Consider the following 18,374-nt stretch of genomic DNA (forward strand, 5'->3'; position numbering starts at 1 on the left):
TGTCATGAAGGGAGTGCCACAGGGGTCTGTTCTGGGGCCCCTGCTCTTCATCATCTACCTCCTCCCACTGGGAAATATCCTGAGGCAACATGGTGTTCAGTTTCACTGCTATGCTGATGACACCCAGCTTTATATGTCCACCAAACCGACTGCCTCCCTTCCTCCTGCTGCGATGACTGCCTGTCTGCATGATATAAATCTGTGGATGACTAACAACTACATGAAACTGAACAGTAACAAGACTGAAGTACTTGTTGTTGGCTCAAAACTTGTTGGTGGAAGATTGATACTGAGATATATTAGGTTACGTTAAAAATGTACGTTAAAAAAATAAAATTTCGGGGGGGGGGGGGGGGGGGGGTCAGTGTTTATACCGGATCTGTGTTTGCATACTTAATACGTTCATACACGTGTTTCAACACTGCATTTCGGTCGTTGCTTTTACCTTACCATTACCTTACGCATGTCAGGTATGTATCCACCAGCTGCCTGCCTGCAGCCTACTTCCAAAACTCCAAAGCTGCTTGCTGTCAGATTTGGTTCCGAGGGCACAAGTTCAGTGTATCAACAACATTCAATAACAGTTTATGTGTTAATCAATTCAATTCCCAACAATTTCACAACAGCTAGTTCTGGAGTAGGCCATTCAACTAGCCCGCTTGCTTACGACGAGATTCAGGCTGCGCAGTCGGCACCCGCTTCCTTATTTGGGTTTAGGGTTGCCAGGTTTTAGCCTATGACAAAACGATTGAAACTAAGTGATCGTGTATGTGTAGGGTGTATTTCATACACAATCTGGCAACCTGAATGGATCAATGATTTTAAAATGGCCATGCAAATTACGGGAGTATTCCGGGAGACATAACAAAACGGGAGGGTGCTGGGAGATGACCTTGAAATACGGGAGAAACCCGGGAAAAACGGGAGTGTTGACAGGTATGTAGTTGGTTAATGAGCATTTTCATCTTGGGATTTAACAGGGAACCTGTGCCCACGTTGTTGGCTTAGTAGCCTACATTACGTCGAGCTTTTGCAAACGCGAGAGACGTCCTGTAGGCTAGGCTACTGTTGATGAAAATATACCCCGTTTTCTAGCCTCTCGGGGTACCTTACACATCCCCCATGCAAAACGTTTGACCATGGTTATCCGTCGGGGTTTTTTGAGTTAATAAACTCCATAAATAACCATTAATTTGTCATTTCATGCCTGCTCCCTGTTGTTTCCTATGGAGTTGTCCGAGCTGATGTCCGAGTCCCATTGAGGCTGGACTGTCATTGGCTCATCAGCGTTCTAAGGGTGGCGCCGACCTCTTGGAGAGCTATGGCTACACCCAGAGCCCGTCTACGGAGAGCCTCCCCACTCTCTATTAATCCCATACAAACAGAATTTGGCTGCAGTTCACCAGAGTTCACCTAGATGGCGATCGCGGGCGAGTCCAAAATACATGGGGTCCTATGGAGCTACATGGCTACATTTATTGTTTTCACCTATTTAACAACTGAAACCCTCAGATTTTATTTTATTTTTCGCAAAATGGATATGGATTATAAAGCAAAAGTGAAATAATCCGGGAGTCATGTCCTTTCGTTTTCTTACAGGTTGGGTCGTTGTTGCCCATAACACGCTAGCATTGATGCTATGCTATGCTATGATCATGCTAATGAATGACGTCATTGACACGTTTGAAAGGCTTTTTAGAACAATTAAGTGTCTTTAAAAAATATAATACTCAACCAAGTGTATTGTCTTTGCCTCCCCTTTCGAATACAATATTCAAATTACTTGAAAAAAAATTATATCCCAAGAAAAGTGGATTTTGAGGGGTACAGCTCCATAGTCCTCCATTCATTCTGGACTCGCCCGCGAGCGCCCCTAGATGCAGTACCACACCACAAGAGTTCCGAGAGTGAAGGTTCTCCCCTTATTAGACATTCTCTGCTACACCCCTTCCCGCTCGATCGCTGCGATTCGCATCAGCTGGTCTGCTCAAGGTGCCCAAGATGAACCTCAGCGTTCTCCTACACAGCCCCAAAGCTAACGACATCAGGCAGTGTGAATCCTCTGCCCAGTTTAAAAAGGAACTGAAAACCTATCTCTTTAGACTAGCCAATGGACTGTGATATGGCTAAATGGACTATATATTTTTTATATATATATAGGCCTATATATATATATATATATATATAATGTTTCTCCTTTTTTGATATATATATATATATATTTTTTTTCTATTAGTTTTATCTGTGAAGCGACCTTGGGTGTCCTGAAAGGCGTTTTTAAATAAAATGTATTATTTATTTATTATTATTTTATTAAACAAGCGCTCCTTCGAAATTTGGTGCAAAGCTAGTGCAAATCGAAGTCTATCATCAATAGGCTGGCAGTTGAGTTAACGGCAGTGGACAAAATCAGGGCACAGTGTAGGCCACAACTAACACTCACATTCTTCCCCCCCTCAGTTTCAACGAGTTCAAAGTAATGTAATTACCTCCATCTCTCAGTAGCGTTGGCTGCGTCTTGCTTGCTATGATTGCACTTCATGCTGCAGCCCATAGATATCTATGCTGCAGCCTCTGTCACGTACTGTAACGCGTCACACAAAATACTGTTTATTAGTAAACCGAATATGGCCTTTTTCGGTTTATTTCATTCAGAATAAGGTGTAGCCTATACAAGACACATGTAAATGTGCTGATGGTTATATTTATTTTTATACCATTATTATTGTTGTGGTTATTATGATTTTATACATGTAGTTGCTACTTTTAATACTAGGCCTACTGTTTTGTGTATTGTTATTATTCTATGCTGTAAGTTGCTTTGGATAAAAGCATCTTCCAAACAACCATAACCATAAACTAAAGCCATCCTCAAACCACAAGACTTTGACAAGATTTGGGAAGGATTCTTGAAAGATTGTAGTCTTTTGAGTAAAGCTTGAATCCCCCATTCAAGCTTTACTCAAAAGACTACAATCTTTCAATAATATTTCTCAAATCTTGTCAAAGTCTTCTGATGTATGGGTAGCATAATGTGTGAAAACTGTATAATTGGGGCAGCTGTGGCCTACTAGTTAGCGCCTCAGACTTGTAACCGGAGGGTTGAGCAAGGCACCTAACCCCTCACTGCTCCCCGAGCGCCGCTGTTGTTGCAGGCAGCTCACTGCACCAGGGTATGCTTCACCTCACTGTGTGTTCACTGTGTGCTGAGTGTGTTTCACTAATTCACGGATTGGGATAAATGCACGGGATCAAAAGAGTATACTTATACTTATACTTATGTGAATGCACACTGAAGCCTTGAGCGGTTCCCTAGGCTATTGTTACTTTCAGTTATAAATTCATTGTAGGAGACAATAGAAACATGGTGGCCATCTTTCTTTGAATGACTTATTTTGCTTTTAGGTGGAACTGGCGACCAAGTACAGAAACAAAACATGTGGGCTTTGTGGAGACTTCAATGGCATCCAGATCTATAATGAGTTCACTGAAAATGGTATATCATCCACTTGTAATAAACTGTTTTCATACACTGTTGTTATATACTTTGTGCTCACAGCCACAACGTGTCCACTATGCTAAACACCTTCACATGATGTATGTGTCATTACCATGGGGGTAATTTTAATGTTTTGTATGATTCAGGTGAGTCACTGAGTGTTGTTGATTATGGTCACAAGTTTAAAGGAGATGGCCCGACTGAGGTCTGTGAGGAGGTTGACATCAGGCCAAATGATGAATGCTCAAATGCGGTAGGTGTTCCATTATGACAGGTATTTAACAGGATGGCAGAAGCCGTCTTTTCTGACATTTTGCCCATACCAGCCAATATTTCCCAAAATGGTTAAGTAAATAAGTTTCCTGTGTCTAAAATATTGACATATTTAGCTGTCTGTTAGTACCATAGCATCACACACAAATCTCAGCATTGGAAAAGCAGTTGGACTGAACATAGTTTTTGTTCAGTTCCTTTGTTTTGCTACTTCTGTCCTCTTTAAAATGTCTACAACCAAACCGGACCTGTGATTTTCCCTCTCCACAGACAGTTATATGTAGACAGTGGTTGACACTTCCTGAATTCAGTGACTGCCGGTCTCTGATCCCTATGGAGGATTTTGTGCAGGCGTGTGTGAAGGACTTGTGTCAGTGCAACACCAGCAGGGAGGTGTGTGTCTGTGATACGCTCGCCGAGTTCTCACGCCAGTGCGGCCATGCAGGAGGAACACCCCAAGAGTGGAGGAGCCCCGATTTCTGTAGTACGTAATTATAGCCTCTATATGCTTACACATTGTTTGCCTGGTTTTAAGCAACTACAGTGTCCCTGTTAGCCAAGGTGTATTCGGCCTGAAAAACATTGAAGACCTCTGATATAGTACAACTGACCAAAATATATGATGTTGTACCCTAATAGGCTTAAGAACCTTATTTGGGCCCTATTCATGATGATAACTTTTATTTGACTTAAATTAGCACTGCCAAGGTTATTAACTCACCATCCAATACATATAAGTATAGAATAATATGTTGCAGTGTAGTACACTCCATAGCACAATATAGAATGGTACAGTGTCCACAGTGACACCCAAAGACGATACCCCTCACAAACCCACCGCTTTGCTATAAACAGGAGCAACTTGCCCTTTGAACATGGAGCACCAGGAGTGTGGCAATCCTTGCCCTGATACCTGCTCTAATCAGGAAAGGAGTAAGCTATGTGATGAACACTGCACTGATGGATGTTTCTGCCCCAATGGTAAGGTCAACAAGAACCTCAGGGTCTCTCAAAAAGTAATATTAAACTAACCATCTGATAATTGACCAGGGACTAGGATAAACACCATTGATAAGAAGTCTTATAATACATTAATAAAACACACACACACACACACACACATATATATATAATGTATATATATATATATATATATATATATAGCATACATACTACTAATAATACTACAAATAATAATAAATCATCTTTTAAATAAAAACGGTCTTGTCCCTATAAGGAACTGTTTTCGATGACATCACGCAGTTGGGTTGTGTCCAGCGTGAGGACTGTCCCTGCTATCACAATGGCCAAGTGTACAAGTCTGGACAATCATACTCCAGATTCTGCCAGAACTGGTGAGACTAAAGAGATGAGGGGCCACTGCATTACATGTTCATTTGTTTTTTAATAATGTACTATTAATTCTAATACTACATTATAATAGTAGTATTATAATACTAATTCTACACTCACGAGCAGACTAATCAAGATTAACAGTAATTAAACGGCCTGACTGATAACCTGTATGCTGTAAAACTCACACTAACAATAATGCCTTATCCACACATATGTGGGTATTTATAAATCAGTATCTTCCTATACATTTTCAGCATTTTGTCCACAGGTCAGTGAAAACGATTATTTTGAAAATCTATGGCCAAGATGAAGATTTTTGAAAGCTCCCGTTTCCAATGTTTGCATGTAGACAAGGAAAACAGAGTTTTTTTTAATCATAATGTGATGTTCTCTTCTTTACATTTTTCTTTGAACGTCATTGTCTGTTTGAGGGACATGTTCTTGACAGCCTTCAGGTATTCACGTTTGTGTAGACAAGGCCTAAGTATGCAAATTAATCAATAGAAGTGGGGAGTAGACACGTATACACTAACTACAGTGTTTGCTTGGTAGCTTTGCAAATTATCTGGACCTCTGGCTGTCTTTGGCTATGGCTGTTGTGTGCATAATTCATGCTATCCCAGTCAATCAGTCAGTCTGTGACTGTTGTGTGCATGATTCATGCTATTCCAGTCAATTAGTCAGTCTGTGGCTGATTCTGGTTGATGTAAAATGTCTCCCTTTACAGCACCTGTGAGCAGGGACAGTGGAGGTGCCTCCAGCTGGAATGCCCAGGCACCTGTTCACTGACGGGGGGCTCTCACATCAACACCTTTGATGGGACGACATACACCTTTCACGGAGAGTGCTTCTACATCCTGGCAATGGTCAGACACACATAAATAAACACACACACACACACTGTTCACTTAGACATTCTACTGTATGTCATTTCATGTCAGTGGTAACACAATTTTCATTCTTGCCACTTTTACAGATGTTTTTTTTAGCCATTTAACTTTAAATCCTTAATATAACGTATTATTTGTATGTGCTTTATAAATAGTGCTTTGACTTTAAGATAAATTGATATTACTTTTTATCAAGTAGACATTCAGTCAACCATGTACATAGTACTTTGTTTCATTCATAAAAGACACTGCAACTCTATAGGCCTACTTTGTTGCTCAACAGTGGCATGAGATTAATGAGCTTCGTATAAATGACACACCGTGATCACACATTAGTTTATTTTCTGTGGTGTTCTCTTATCTTATGGGGTGGTGGTAGCATAGTGGCTAAGGAGCTGGGCTAGCATGCAGCAGCCTAAAAAGTTGTGGGTTCAATACCTGGCTTCCACCGTTGTGCCCTTGAGCAAGGCACTTACTCTGGTGACAATGGTCCTTGTAATATAATCGACATATGTAATTCGCTTTGGATAAAAGTGTCTGCTAAATGAATACATGCAATTGTAAATCTAAGACTTAGACTTATACTAACACACTGGCCCCTTTTCTCTACAGCTGGGGGACATAACAGTTCTGGCAGAGATCAGATCATGCGAGGAGAGTTCCACAGTGTCCTGTTTGAAGTCGGTCACTCTGAAAACAATTGGAACTATTGTGAGTCATCTTCTCTAAAGATAATAGTGCATTGAAATGTCAAAATGCAAATTCAATGTTAAAATTAACTGGCAAAATAATATCAATACTTTGATATTATTCATTTGAATTTGTTGATCTCCCTGCTCCTGAACTCAACAGGTTGTCATTAAATCAAGCGGAACTGTGTCAGTCAATGGAATGCCTACTACACTGCCGTTGCAAAACAGTGAGTGCTCATTGCTAAAGCTAAAAACATACCTTAAAGCTACAGTGTACACCTACTACCACCTAGTGGTGAAGTTCTTGAAGTTCTGTTGTTGTTTTTTGTCTTTTCCACTAAGCCTAAAAACATATGTTAACTAATTTTGTTTGTAAGTAAACTTACAAACATTCATACTATGTTTTTTTCATTCTCTCTGTATTGTTTTCTCCTTGTCTAAAGGCTACTTCAAAATATTCAAGCCCTCAACATTCTACATCATTGCGTACTACGATGGGCTGCACATGGAAATTCAGTTGATACCCATCATGCAGGTTAACATCATAGCCAGCCCTAAATCCAAAACAAACACAACCGGTATGTTTTTGTGTGATATGTTTTTTTAGTCTTTGTTACTCTCTAGTCACATATTGTTAATGCTTTTTATGTTAAATTATATGTAAGGAACACTGTGACAAAATTCAGATTAAGTACATTTGCATAGCCTGCAGCACCCTGTGACATATTCCTGTCTTCCTCAGGTCTCTGTGGAAACTTTAATGATGTCATGAATGATGACTTTAAAACTGAGAGCGGCTTGACTGAAGGGAGTGCAGTGTCTTTTGCCAACACCTGGAAGGTTCATGGCAGATGTCCGGACGTGAAGCAAACCAATGAGAACCCTTGTAGCATGAATGTGGAAAAAGGTTGGCCAACTGCTTTGGAACACGTATCATAACATGTAGCCTATCTATAGGCCAGATACACTGTCTGTTTTATACTATATATGTTTGAAATTCTAAAACAGACTTTGTGCAAACAACTAAACACATTTATCTACATTCAACCCATCAGTCAAAATGAGACCCTTTTGGAACAGAATTTGTACTTGGAAAATGTAATCAGTGCAGTGGTTTATCTCAAGCAATTTTGCACATATACTGAACCGAATAAAAAATACCTGTTTTCATTTCAGCCAACTATGCCAGGTCATGGTGTCCTCTGCTCACTGCTCGTAATGGAGTTTTTGCCCCATGTCATTTGGAAGTCAATCCAGAATCCTTCAAAGATGTGAGAATCCTTTCATAGTGTATTTACTTATGTTACTTAGTTTTATATTTTGTATTCCCTATTATTAACAAGTGTTTATAAACACCTAATAGATAAGGAGCAATAATAATAATAATATTTATAATGATGATGTGATGGAGTAAATCAACCAGAATTTCAACAGTTATCTCAGTAAAGATGTGCATCTGTGACATGTTTTGTTCTATTCTTTGCTTTAGAACTGTATGTATGACAGCTGTAACTGTGAGAACAGTGAGGAGTGCATGTGTGCAGCACTGTCATCATATGTGCAGGCCTGCTCCGCCAGGGGAATCCTGCTCTCCAACTGGAGGAACGGCATCTGTGGTGAGTCTGCCCACCCTACACAAAGCTACTTGATTAGTCAAATTAATGTTTGACTAATGCCAATATTAATATCCTACTGGTTGCTTCCTTTACAGATAACTATACTTCTACCTGCCCCCGGACCATGGTCTATTCATACAACATGGTGAGCTGTGGGCGGACTTGTTTATCGCTTAGCAACCGCGAGCCCAGCTGTCAGGTGAAATACGGACCAGTGGACGGCTGTGGCTGTGCGGAGGGCACCTACCTGAGCGACAAAGATGAGTGTGTGTCGGAGACCACCTGCCCCTGTGTTCAAAACGGCGACATCATACGGCCAGGAGAGATCATCAAGAAGGATGGGGTTTTGTGGTGAGTTGATGTGACAAAACTCATTGTAGGCTACAGAAGGAACTTGAACATTATATGCACCAAAATAATTCAAAGTAGTGTTCAGATTCTCTTCTTTAAACGAAAAGATGTACAATGGACTGGTAGCCACCAGGCCTTCTAGTTCCACCATGTTCAGTCTTCATCAGCTTTGCCTCATGGCTTTAAATAGGCACAACTAGCCCAAAAGGTGACATAGAAGCAAACTGGTGCACCTCAACTAGTGTGTGTGTGTGTGTGTGTGTGTGTGTGTGTGTGTGTGTGTGTGTATAGTATAGGTGCACCTAAACTAGTGTGTGGGTGTGTGTATAGTATAGGTGCACTTCAACTAGTGTGTGTGTGTGTGTGCGCGTGTGTTATGTGTGTATGTGTGTGTGTGTGTGTGTATAGTATAGTATAGGTGCACCTGTAATTTACTTCTTGCTACCTCCTTCTGAGCTTCCAACCACTGACCTTGGTGTCAGCATCATGCTCCGCTTGTGGAGACATCTTGCTTGTTTGTGTGTGCTGTTCCAATTTTGTTTACTTTTTTTTCCCAATTGCTAGTCACGGACAACTGGGGGAGATCTTATTTGAGATTACTGAATTCTAACCAGTTTCTTCAGGAGAAATAAAGATACTTCAGAGTATTTTAAGATCATAGGCTGAACTAATAATACTCGTAAACTCTATAAATAATAAAAAATAATAAAATAATACTTGGGCTGAGACAGGAGGAAGGATATTTCTTAGGAGATGAAATGAAGAAATATGAGACAATGGTCAAAATCTTACATAGATGTTAAATTTACTGTAGCTCAATTGTTGTAGGAAAAAAAAGCTTGACAAGGAAGAGATCTTATTTTGAACTTTCCTTGTTACATACAGTATGTTACTTTTTTCTGCACAGTACATGCAGAAGTGGAACACTGCACTGCAGAGGACATTCAAATGAACAAAGTGAGTATTCAAATAAGTTGTTTTTCATCAATAATAACACTGAAAATATTTAAAGGAAACTGATACGAATATGTTATGGTAGGATACAAAGTTTCCACAAAAGCAAAAACCGCAGGGGTCACTAACTAGGTGTTTTTCAACCAAGGAGGAGGCAGTTGAGCAACTGCTGCAGAAGACCTGTGAATGTACAATGTCCATCAAAGCACATCTTGGTCATACTGCCAGTGCCATGTTGCTTAGATTGCTGTTACAGATGCATAGAGTGACTAGGAATTTACATCGCAAAACAAGACATAAGAAAGAGTGAAACGTAAATTAATCAGTTTGCACTGCCTCTGTCTCTAAAGTGACACAACAATGTGTTTATCCATGTGTCTTCTATCTCTACACTTCAAATAGAAGTAAAGCTTAAACATATGTTATGGTCGACTTGTAATACGCTTGTAAGACTCTGCAGGTGTAAACTGATGCACTGATTCTGATGGAATAGACGGACGCCAGACAGGCGACTAATATAAATTCTCGGTTAAAGTGTAAACATAGAACAAAAGACTATTTTGTAGGCAAGGAACTGTATAAAACTGTCTCAAGGGTCAGGTGTGGCTTGTGGTTTGTAGGTTGGTAGATTGAAGAAAATAATTTAGAATGTATTGTGGTAAAATGCATGGGGAAATATCAAAGTTAAATATCATTTTACTAATAGTATTACTGTAATTTACTAATAGTATTACTGTAATTCTAGTGTATATGGGAATACAGATTGCAAAACAAAACACACAAAGCACAGACATGGATAAAATATGCTTTGACAATATTCTTAATACTCCCTGCTTTTACTTTTCAGTTTGCAGTAGTAATATGATCTATGTGAACTGCTCCAACTCGAACGAAACGAAAGGGGCAGAGTGTCAGAGAAGCTGTTTTTCAGGATACCAAGAGTGTGTAAGTCCATTATCTCCAATGTTCATCTCCCAGTACAGTACGCAGTATACATACAGTATACTGTATGAGGCATCATATTGTAAGAGAAGTTATACATTTACAGTAATATATGTGTAGGTACTGAATATGTATATACATATGTATGTATGTATGTACAGTAGGCAATGCATGCATGTGATTATCATTATTATTACAGTATAGTTAATTGTTATCAATAATTGTTGTGTTTTTTATTATTAATGTTTTTGTTATTGTCTCTCTGTAGTATAGCACACAGTGCGAGTCTGGCTGTATGTGTCCTCCTGGTGAGTTCCTTGACCAGAATCGTGAGTGTGTGAAGGAGGAGGACTGCCCATGCAAACACAACGGGGTCTACTATGAGCCAGGAACAACAGTCATGGACGACTGCAACACATGGTGAGGACAATGAGCACACAGACTGCTCGGGTTAATGCAGATTATTTTTACCGGTAAATGATTTACAGTACAGTGTTTTTTTGTAGCAAACAAAGTTCAAAACATTTCTGGTGTCTGTTTGTAATATAGCACTTGCAAAAACAGAAAGTGGGCGTGTACAACACAAAACTGCTATGCCACTTGTGTGATGTATGGCGATGGACATTACATCACGTTTGATGGGAAACGCTTCACATTTGATGGAGAATGTGATTATTATCTCACTGAGGTAAAACATAATTACACCCATTCTGTAATTCATTAATGTTTATTTTTCTGTTTCTATGTTTTACCACTAACTGTATTTTTGAAACTCTTGTATAGGACGTTGTGTAATTTTTTGTAACAAATACTTGTTATATCATTATATAGACATTCACAACATATTTTTTTCTATTTCTATTTTTCATAATGTCAACATAGTATGCTCTATATTGTCAATATCTCTATGTCTACATTATATGTTTACATTGCTGTAAGCCTATGTCATGTACAATGTTCAGAAAACAGGATGTGCTTTTTCATTATTCAAATGGTTCACATACATGAATGGCTTTACTTCATTCAAGGACGTGTTATTTATAGCTGTGGTCATAGTACATATCCGCATTTCTGCAAGAGCTCCAGAGATGCATGTGCCGGACGTAGAATATTTTATTCTGCACATGGTTCACACACATCTGATCTGCTTCATTTCTTATTTGATTCACTGACGTGGTCATGACCTGCAGGATGGTGTTGGGGCAGGTAACAGTTCATTTCACGTCATCACTGAAAACAATCGCTGTGGAGCATCCGGGGCTGCATGCTCCAAAGCTGTGAGGGTCTTTATTGAGGTGAGTGGACACATCCTCTGTCCAACTTTTCAAAGCGGCAGTAAAGAGTTTTGGTCTACAACTAGGAAGCTAACTCAAGAGCTTCCAAAAACCTCTCATACACCACCAACATGCCAAGTCGACACTGATAAAACTCTGCTAACAAGCTGTTGATTTTATAGTTGGTACTAATGTTGTACTGTAAAAACATTTCTTACCTTTTTGCATGGTGATCTATTCTGGAACACAGAACTATAGTACATATAATATACTAACCTATACTAGGTAGTTAGTGTGTGTTTATCTGTGCTTTTTATAATGTGTGTTTATCTGTGCTTCACGTGACCAGTGTGAGGGGTTTGTTGCTGTAATATCAATGTTATCAGTTTGTGAAATGAACTGTGAGACATTTTCTGCTTCTTTCACTATATCAATTACTATCTATATGAATTGTAAAATATTACAGGGCTATGAGATTAAACTGGCAGAGGATGACGCCCAAGTGATTAAGCAAAGCAACAATGCTGAGCTGTATCAAATCCACACCATTGGCATATATCTGGTGATTGAGACGAGCAAAGTAGTTCTGATGTGGGATAAGAAGACAACTGTTATGATACGGCTGAGTTCAGAGTTACAGGTAAGTGAATAAAATGTTTGGAAACACAGGCCATACCTTGTATAACTTTTATTATACTGCAACTTAAATATATATAATTATGTGAGCATCCACGCTTAATATGGAAAGCCTCATAGAAATATCCATCATGTTTTAATATGACACCTTTAAAATGTGGTGCTTTCTGATTGGCTGTCACATTTTTTTTATCATTCACAGAGTAAAGGGCCGTTCACACCAGGAACGATAACCATAACTATAACCATAACGATAAAAGCGTTCACACTGACCAACGATAAGCGAAGTCTCTCCTTGTGTTAATGAATGTGATGGCTAAAATGTGATGGGTTCTGATTGGCTGTTAGCTTTTTATCGTTCTTAAAATCGCTCTGAAAGTGATCCCTAACAATATCTTCCTCATGTCGTTAACGTTATAGTTTATGCGTGACTGCCGTATTCATATTAACAAGAATGATATTTTTTCATAGTTATCGTTCTGCCATTGTTATAGTGAGCAGTGTGGATGTTGGCTGCTTTTATGAGCCATTATAATAATTGATCTTGACTCTCAACACTGTTCTAAAAAATCCCCAAAATTAACTTAGATGTAACAGAGTACTAAACAACATCAAATGTTCACCAACACTTAGTATTTACATACAAAACACTGAAAATATGAGTTTTGCACAAAAAAGCCCAAAGCCCAAAAAACGAAAATAAATACTTTTGTGACTGCACTGTCCAGGGCAAGGTACGTGGCCTTTGTGGAAACTACGACGGCAATGGAAACAATGAATTCATCTCTAGGGCAGGAGAAGAAGTCCTCGATGTTGTGTCATTCGGGAACAGCTGGAGCTACTCAGCCAACTGTCCAAAGGCGGTGGAAGTTAAAGACCCATGTGCCGCCGAACCCCACAAGGAGGCTTGGGCACACAAACAGTGCAATATCATCAACAGCAAAGTGTTCGAAGCCTGCCACGTTCTGGTGAGTTCAATGCAAAAGGACCCTGCAAGAAAACTGGCCTATTAACCTCTTCAGTTTAGAGGGTCTGTAATCTGGCAGGGATCTCTAGTGTTCGCCCATTTCAGATACACACTCACACACACACACACACATAAACTGTTCCAGCCAATCAACACATTACTTAAGCCACAGAAAAGGGAGGAATGTTATTGAACTCAAGCACCAGCAACTTTTGGTCAGACTTTTAAGTACCTCCTCTCACCCACTCCTGAAATTTCTCCCAGGTGGACCGCTCCCCATACTATGACGCATGCGTGAGGGACACCTGTGCCTTGGGAGGAGACTGCGGAGGAAACTGCGAGTGCTTTTGCACAACCGTATCGGCCTACGCTGCAGCATGCAGAATTAAGGGAGCCTGCATCTCATGGAGGACGCCTAAAGTCTGCCGTGAGTGCCCACACCACTAACAAACAGCAAAAGAAACACCACACAAATACCTACACCTACACAACAACAAAACAAACAAAACAACAAAACACCATGATGACACCATGGCAAGTCTGAAGAAGTCTGCAAAATATGAAAAACTATCTGTATTATTAACTAGAGAAAGATTAACAGTACTAGCATAGCACTTTCTCCAGACTGAGAAACTGTGATGGTTGGCAAATCCATTCCATTCTACAGGTTTTCAATGATCTGGGAGAAATCAGAGACATACTTTCTATTAATTCCAAGGTGCTAGAAAAGTCTGCAAAAAAACTTCACCTGAACTTAGTGAATTGAAAACATGATATTGCATGTCCAACATGTCCAGGACATTGAACAGCACAGTGTATTCAGTGTATTTTTTTCCTATCCAGCAATATTTTGTGACTACTACAACCAGCCAGATGGGTGTGAGTGGCACTATAAACCGTGTAGTCCTCCGTGTCTGAAGACCTGCAGAAACCCCTCAGCGAAATGCTCATCCAACATCCCAAAGATAGAGGGTAAATTTCCTATACAGTAGTCTTATAAACTGTTTAACATTTTGCCTTCTCAGAGGGTAACCCTAAATGTTTTCATGTGCTTTTCTATGTAGTATGTTTTTATTTATCTGATGTATTTATTTTCCTTTAGTCTTGCTATTCTCTAATTCCGTATTATCTCAACTCATGAATATTTGTATCATTAATGTATCTGCTTTGACTAGAAGAGTGGTTCTCAAAGTGGGGTCCCTGGAGGTCTACGACCTATATCCCCTAGATAGGGGGTACATGAAATAATCTGTTATAAATTAAGAAATTGTGCTGTATTGTTAAAAAATGAACATCTACAAATGGGGATCATTGCACCAATAAAACAAATATATTATGTTTATTACCCACTCACGTTTAACTTTAGACTAATTGAAACTTTGACTGTGACCAATAAGGCCAATATGATACAAATTAGTCACTTCACTCAGGGCAACACAAACTGCTGCTGCTGCCACATAACTCGGAATCCATATCCTCAAGTAATGCTTAGGCCAAACTAGCTACATTGAGAGAATATGAGGACAGTTATATCAGTTATATATTTTTTACAATAGTGATGGGAGACCAAAAAGCATCATCTGTCTTCTTCAGGTGCTAGTGAACTAAGCTATGAAGCTAGCCAAGCTAAAGTGCCCAGCACTGGCCACAACTTCAAAAAACACAAATAGGTCAAGTGACATGAAGGAGTATGAATCATGTTTATTCATTTTCATGATTATAAAGGGGTCCTTGGAAAATGTTCTCCCCAATAAGGAGTCCCTGGCCCCAAGAAGTTTGAGAACCCCTAGAATAGAAAGTTATTTGCATCAACTCATGTTGTATTTAAAAGTGCTATATAAACACAAATGACTTGACAGTGCTTACCAACTCAAACAGCACAGAATAGCAATGCTTACTAACAGAATGGCAGTGCTTAGTAACAGCACAGAATAATAGTTAGTTACAGTGAAGGTCAACTGTATGCCTCCCTCCAGGGCTAGTTAATATGCCATTGCTCCCTACATCACAGCTTTCACCAAGCGTCATGCAGCCCAGCCTCCTAAACCGTGTCCCTGTTCTGTTCGCAAATGTTATCCGAAAGAATAAGGGAAGATTCGCACAAAGCGTTCTTACGCACAGATTTGATCTTAGACCGTGCGTACGCTCAAATCCATGCCAACGCTCAGATTTATAAAAACCGTCTTTGACGTGGAAAAGTGCTTATCTCCACGTCAGGTTCAAACTTGACGTAGGCTACGACCATTTCCTTGTGGTAATGCCGGGGTACTGCAAGTAATCTGAAGTGCGATGCATTTTCAAAATTCTAAGACCAACGATCTCATGTCTTTCTTTGCCATATGCATGATCAATATCAGAAGATTGTTAAAGACGTTTTTGGACGCAGCTTAATGTTTCATGGTTTGGCATAAAACTGCTAATGAGAACTATAGCCCACTTAAGACAGTGAAAAAACGTATAGCTTACTTATTTCATAATATCTAAAAAACAGCAAGACCTACGATAGGATGTTGGAAGCATTCTTACAGGTGATCTAGTATATTTGGTGTTCTTCTCACCAATCTAATATTGACCATAAAATGTCCAATTGCCCTCGTTTAGGAGAGGAAAAGTAGGCTGCATTTGTGCAAGGGATGTAGTGGTAAAAGAGGTGGGTGAACTATTAATTCTGCAATCTCGGTGAGGTGGACTGTGCCATACGGTATCGGATTTTAAAAAAGGCATTCAGAACATGTTTGATAATGGTGGAGGTTAATGTACAGTATTGGGAATATAGGATAATATTGGATAATACAGTTTTGAATGTTAAAAGTGAATAAACTCTTTTGAGAGGTGGATAAACTAAGAGGTGGGTAGGCCTAAACTCTATTTCTGAAATTGCAGAGGTGGATAAACTGCGTTTACTCGCGTTTAGCCTCCACTACATCCTAATTTGCGCTCATATAGGCCTATTCCCAGCTCCGTAACAGAAAGGTAATATTTGAATGTAAGCTATACAATGTAGGCTATAGATATTTTATATCATATATAGCCTACACAAGCAAGGGACGAAAGTTATCCTCTGAAAGCAGGGCATCTTCATATTTAGTGTTGCGTCGGAGTTGCGTAAAGAGGTGCAGAGCGCACACCTGTTTGCTTTTTTTGACTGGCAGTGCCCAAGATCAGATGTCAATACCTGAGTTGGATAATGTAGGCTAAAATATAAAGGTAGGCTTAAAGCAAACAATAAAGGACAATGTTTAAGCCATTGGACATTATTGAAAGAAAACGATAGCAAAGATATGCAGAATGAATTAATAATGACCGGCGAACTAGGCTACTTTTTCAGCAAAAACATAGCCTATCCTAAAATAAACGTTAAGCCTACATGACATATCACGCTTATAATTTAGTCCTCTGTTTTGTAGGCTAAATCAGCATATTACCCTGGGTCATATTGGAAACGTACATGTAGCCTACTGCAGTGTTTTTCAACCAGAGACCTAAAACCATCCTGCTGCGCACAAGTTGACGTTCATTTGTGATTTATAATGGGCACATCTGGAAGGGTGGCGTACGCACGTTTTTTTGTGCGTACGTTCATTTCAGAAATGATCTAAGATCAAATGAAGGATGATTTCTACGCAACACTTTTATAAATGAGGCCCCAGATAGCTCCCATTCACAGTTTTTATATGTTGAGATGAAAACATCACAAACAAAATAAAAAAACGTGAATAAGAGCTATCTGATCCGATTCTGGCCTGGGGAAGTGCATGGCCTTACTTACACTGCTTCTGCACAAATATTTTCAGGTTGTTTTCCCAATTGCCCTAGTGAGAGACCTTTCTTTGAGGAGAAAACCATGAAGTGTGTACCGGCCCATGAGTGTGGCTGCTATGTTAATGGAACTCATTATGGTGAAGGAAAAGATTTGCCTTCAACCGAACCATGCCAAACATGGTAAGTCAAGTCAAGAAAGTCAAGTAAATCAAATAAGTCAGTTGTGTATTAAAATCTGATTTCTAAGACACTTACATATGCATAGTATATTCAATGGGTAACACTTTACTTGACAGATCGACATAAGAGTGACATGACACTGTCGTGAACACATGACACTGTCATGACACTGTCATGACACATAAAACCTAACCCTAAACCTAACCCTAATCCTAACCTTAATTTATCATGACAAAAACCGAATGTCACTTAATAACAGAAGCGTTATGTCATAAACGTTTATGACTTGTTTATGACACGTTCATGACAGTGTCATGTCACGCTTATGTCGACACTGTCAAGTAAAGTGTAACCATTCAATGTATGCTGTTTCACTTCAGAGAAAATGTACTTAAACTAAAACGTAATTTTCCTCTTAATAGAGTTTTCTAGTATTTCTAGTATTTACAAAGTGCAGTGCTGGCAGATTTTAATACTCCTGTATTTGATCTGATTATTTTAACTGAAACCCTTGTCTTTAGTATGTGTTCATCGGGAAAACCTAAATGCAACTATAATGAAACAGGTAATGCATTTTTTATTTTTAAACAAGAAGTATCTAAAAAATGCAGCATTTTCTCTCTCTAACCAAATGTTGTGTTTACCACCACATGACAGCTTGCTACTGTGAATACAATGGGAATTTATATCCATTAAATGACACCATCTACACAACAAATGACGGAGCAGGATCCTGTCTCGAAGCTAAGTGTAAAGAGAATGGAACTATAATTCGGAATATCTATAAATGTGTGACAACGACACAGTCTCCACCTTTCACTTTCACCACAAGTAAGTTCTGTGTTCAACACTGAGAACGTACAGCATCAAACTAGTAGGGTTTATCAGACTCATGCTTGTGAGTGTTTGCTGAAAGCCTGTTACATATTTTCCATAGATATAACTTGCCTATTTCAGGCCTTTTATTGCACTTGTTCATTTG

At 39.3% G+C, this 18,374-nt stretch overlaps 1 protein-coding gene across 1 annotated transcript in view; it reads left to right on the plus strand.

Moving 5' to 3' along the window:
• LOC143103382 (uncharacterized) overlaps positions 1 to 18,374 on the plus strand; it is a 52,946-nt gene that overhangs the window by 11,686 nt on the left and 22,886 nt on the right. The window contains exons 4-28 of the mRNA XM_076267199.1: positions 3,406 to 3,496; positions 3,646 to 3,752; positions 4,043 to 4,256; positions 4,628 to 4,753; positions 5,010 to 5,127; positions 5,856 to 5,994; positions 6,631 to 6,729; positions 6,871 to 6,937; positions 7,154 to 7,288; positions 7,453 to 7,617; positions 7,887 to 7,981; positions 8,200 to 8,326; positions 8,422 to 8,677; positions 9,585 to 9,634; positions 10,479 to 10,576; positions 10,842 to 10,993; positions 11,123 to 11,261; positions 11,764 to 11,868; positions 12,314 to 12,487; positions 13,212 to 13,451; positions 13,715 to 13,877; positions 14,294 to 14,422; positions 17,245 to 17,392; positions 17,914 to 17,957; positions 18,050 to 18,223. Of these exons, the coding sequence (XP_076123314.1) occupies positions 3,406 to 3,496; positions 3,646 to 3,752; positions 4,043 to 4,256; positions 4,628 to 4,753; positions 5,010 to 5,127; positions 5,856 to 5,994; positions 6,631 to 6,729; positions 6,871 to 6,937; positions 7,154 to 7,288; positions 7,453 to 7,617; positions 7,887 to 7,981; positions 8,200 to 8,326; positions 8,422 to 8,677; positions 9,585 to 9,634; positions 10,479 to 10,576; positions 10,842 to 10,993; positions 11,123 to 11,261; positions 11,764 to 11,868; positions 12,314 to 12,487; positions 13,212 to 13,451; positions 13,715 to 13,877; positions 14,294 to 14,422; positions 17,245 to 17,392; positions 17,914 to 17,957; positions 18,050 to 18,223 (3,355 nt within the window). The remainder of the gene's footprint in view (positions 1 to 3,405; positions 3,497 to 3,645; positions 3,753 to 4,042; positions 4,257 to 4,627; positions 4,754 to 5,009; positions 5,128 to 5,855; positions 5,995 to 6,630; positions 6,730 to 6,870; positions 6,938 to 7,153; positions 7,289 to 7,452; positions 7,618 to 7,886; positions 7,982 to 8,199; positions 8,327 to 8,421; positions 8,678 to 9,584; positions 9,635 to 10,478; positions 10,577 to 10,841; positions 10,994 to 11,122; positions 11,262 to 11,763; positions 11,869 to 12,313; positions 12,488 to 13,211; positions 13,452 to 13,714; positions 13,878 to 14,293; positions 14,423 to 17,244; positions 17,393 to 17,913; positions 17,958 to 18,049; positions 18,224 to 18,374) is intronic.

The sequence above is a fragment of the Alosa pseudoharengus genome, unplaced genomic scaffold (assembly GCF_046254945.1).
Source record: "Alosa pseudoharengus isolate Yale_2024_CS ecotype anadromous, Long Island Sound unplaced genomic scaffold, YU_APseudo_1.1 YU_APseudo_1.1_scf_10, whole genome shotgun sequence".
NCBI lineage: Eukaryota > Metazoa > Chordata > Actinopteri > Clupeiformes > Clupeidae > Alosa > Alosa pseudoharengus.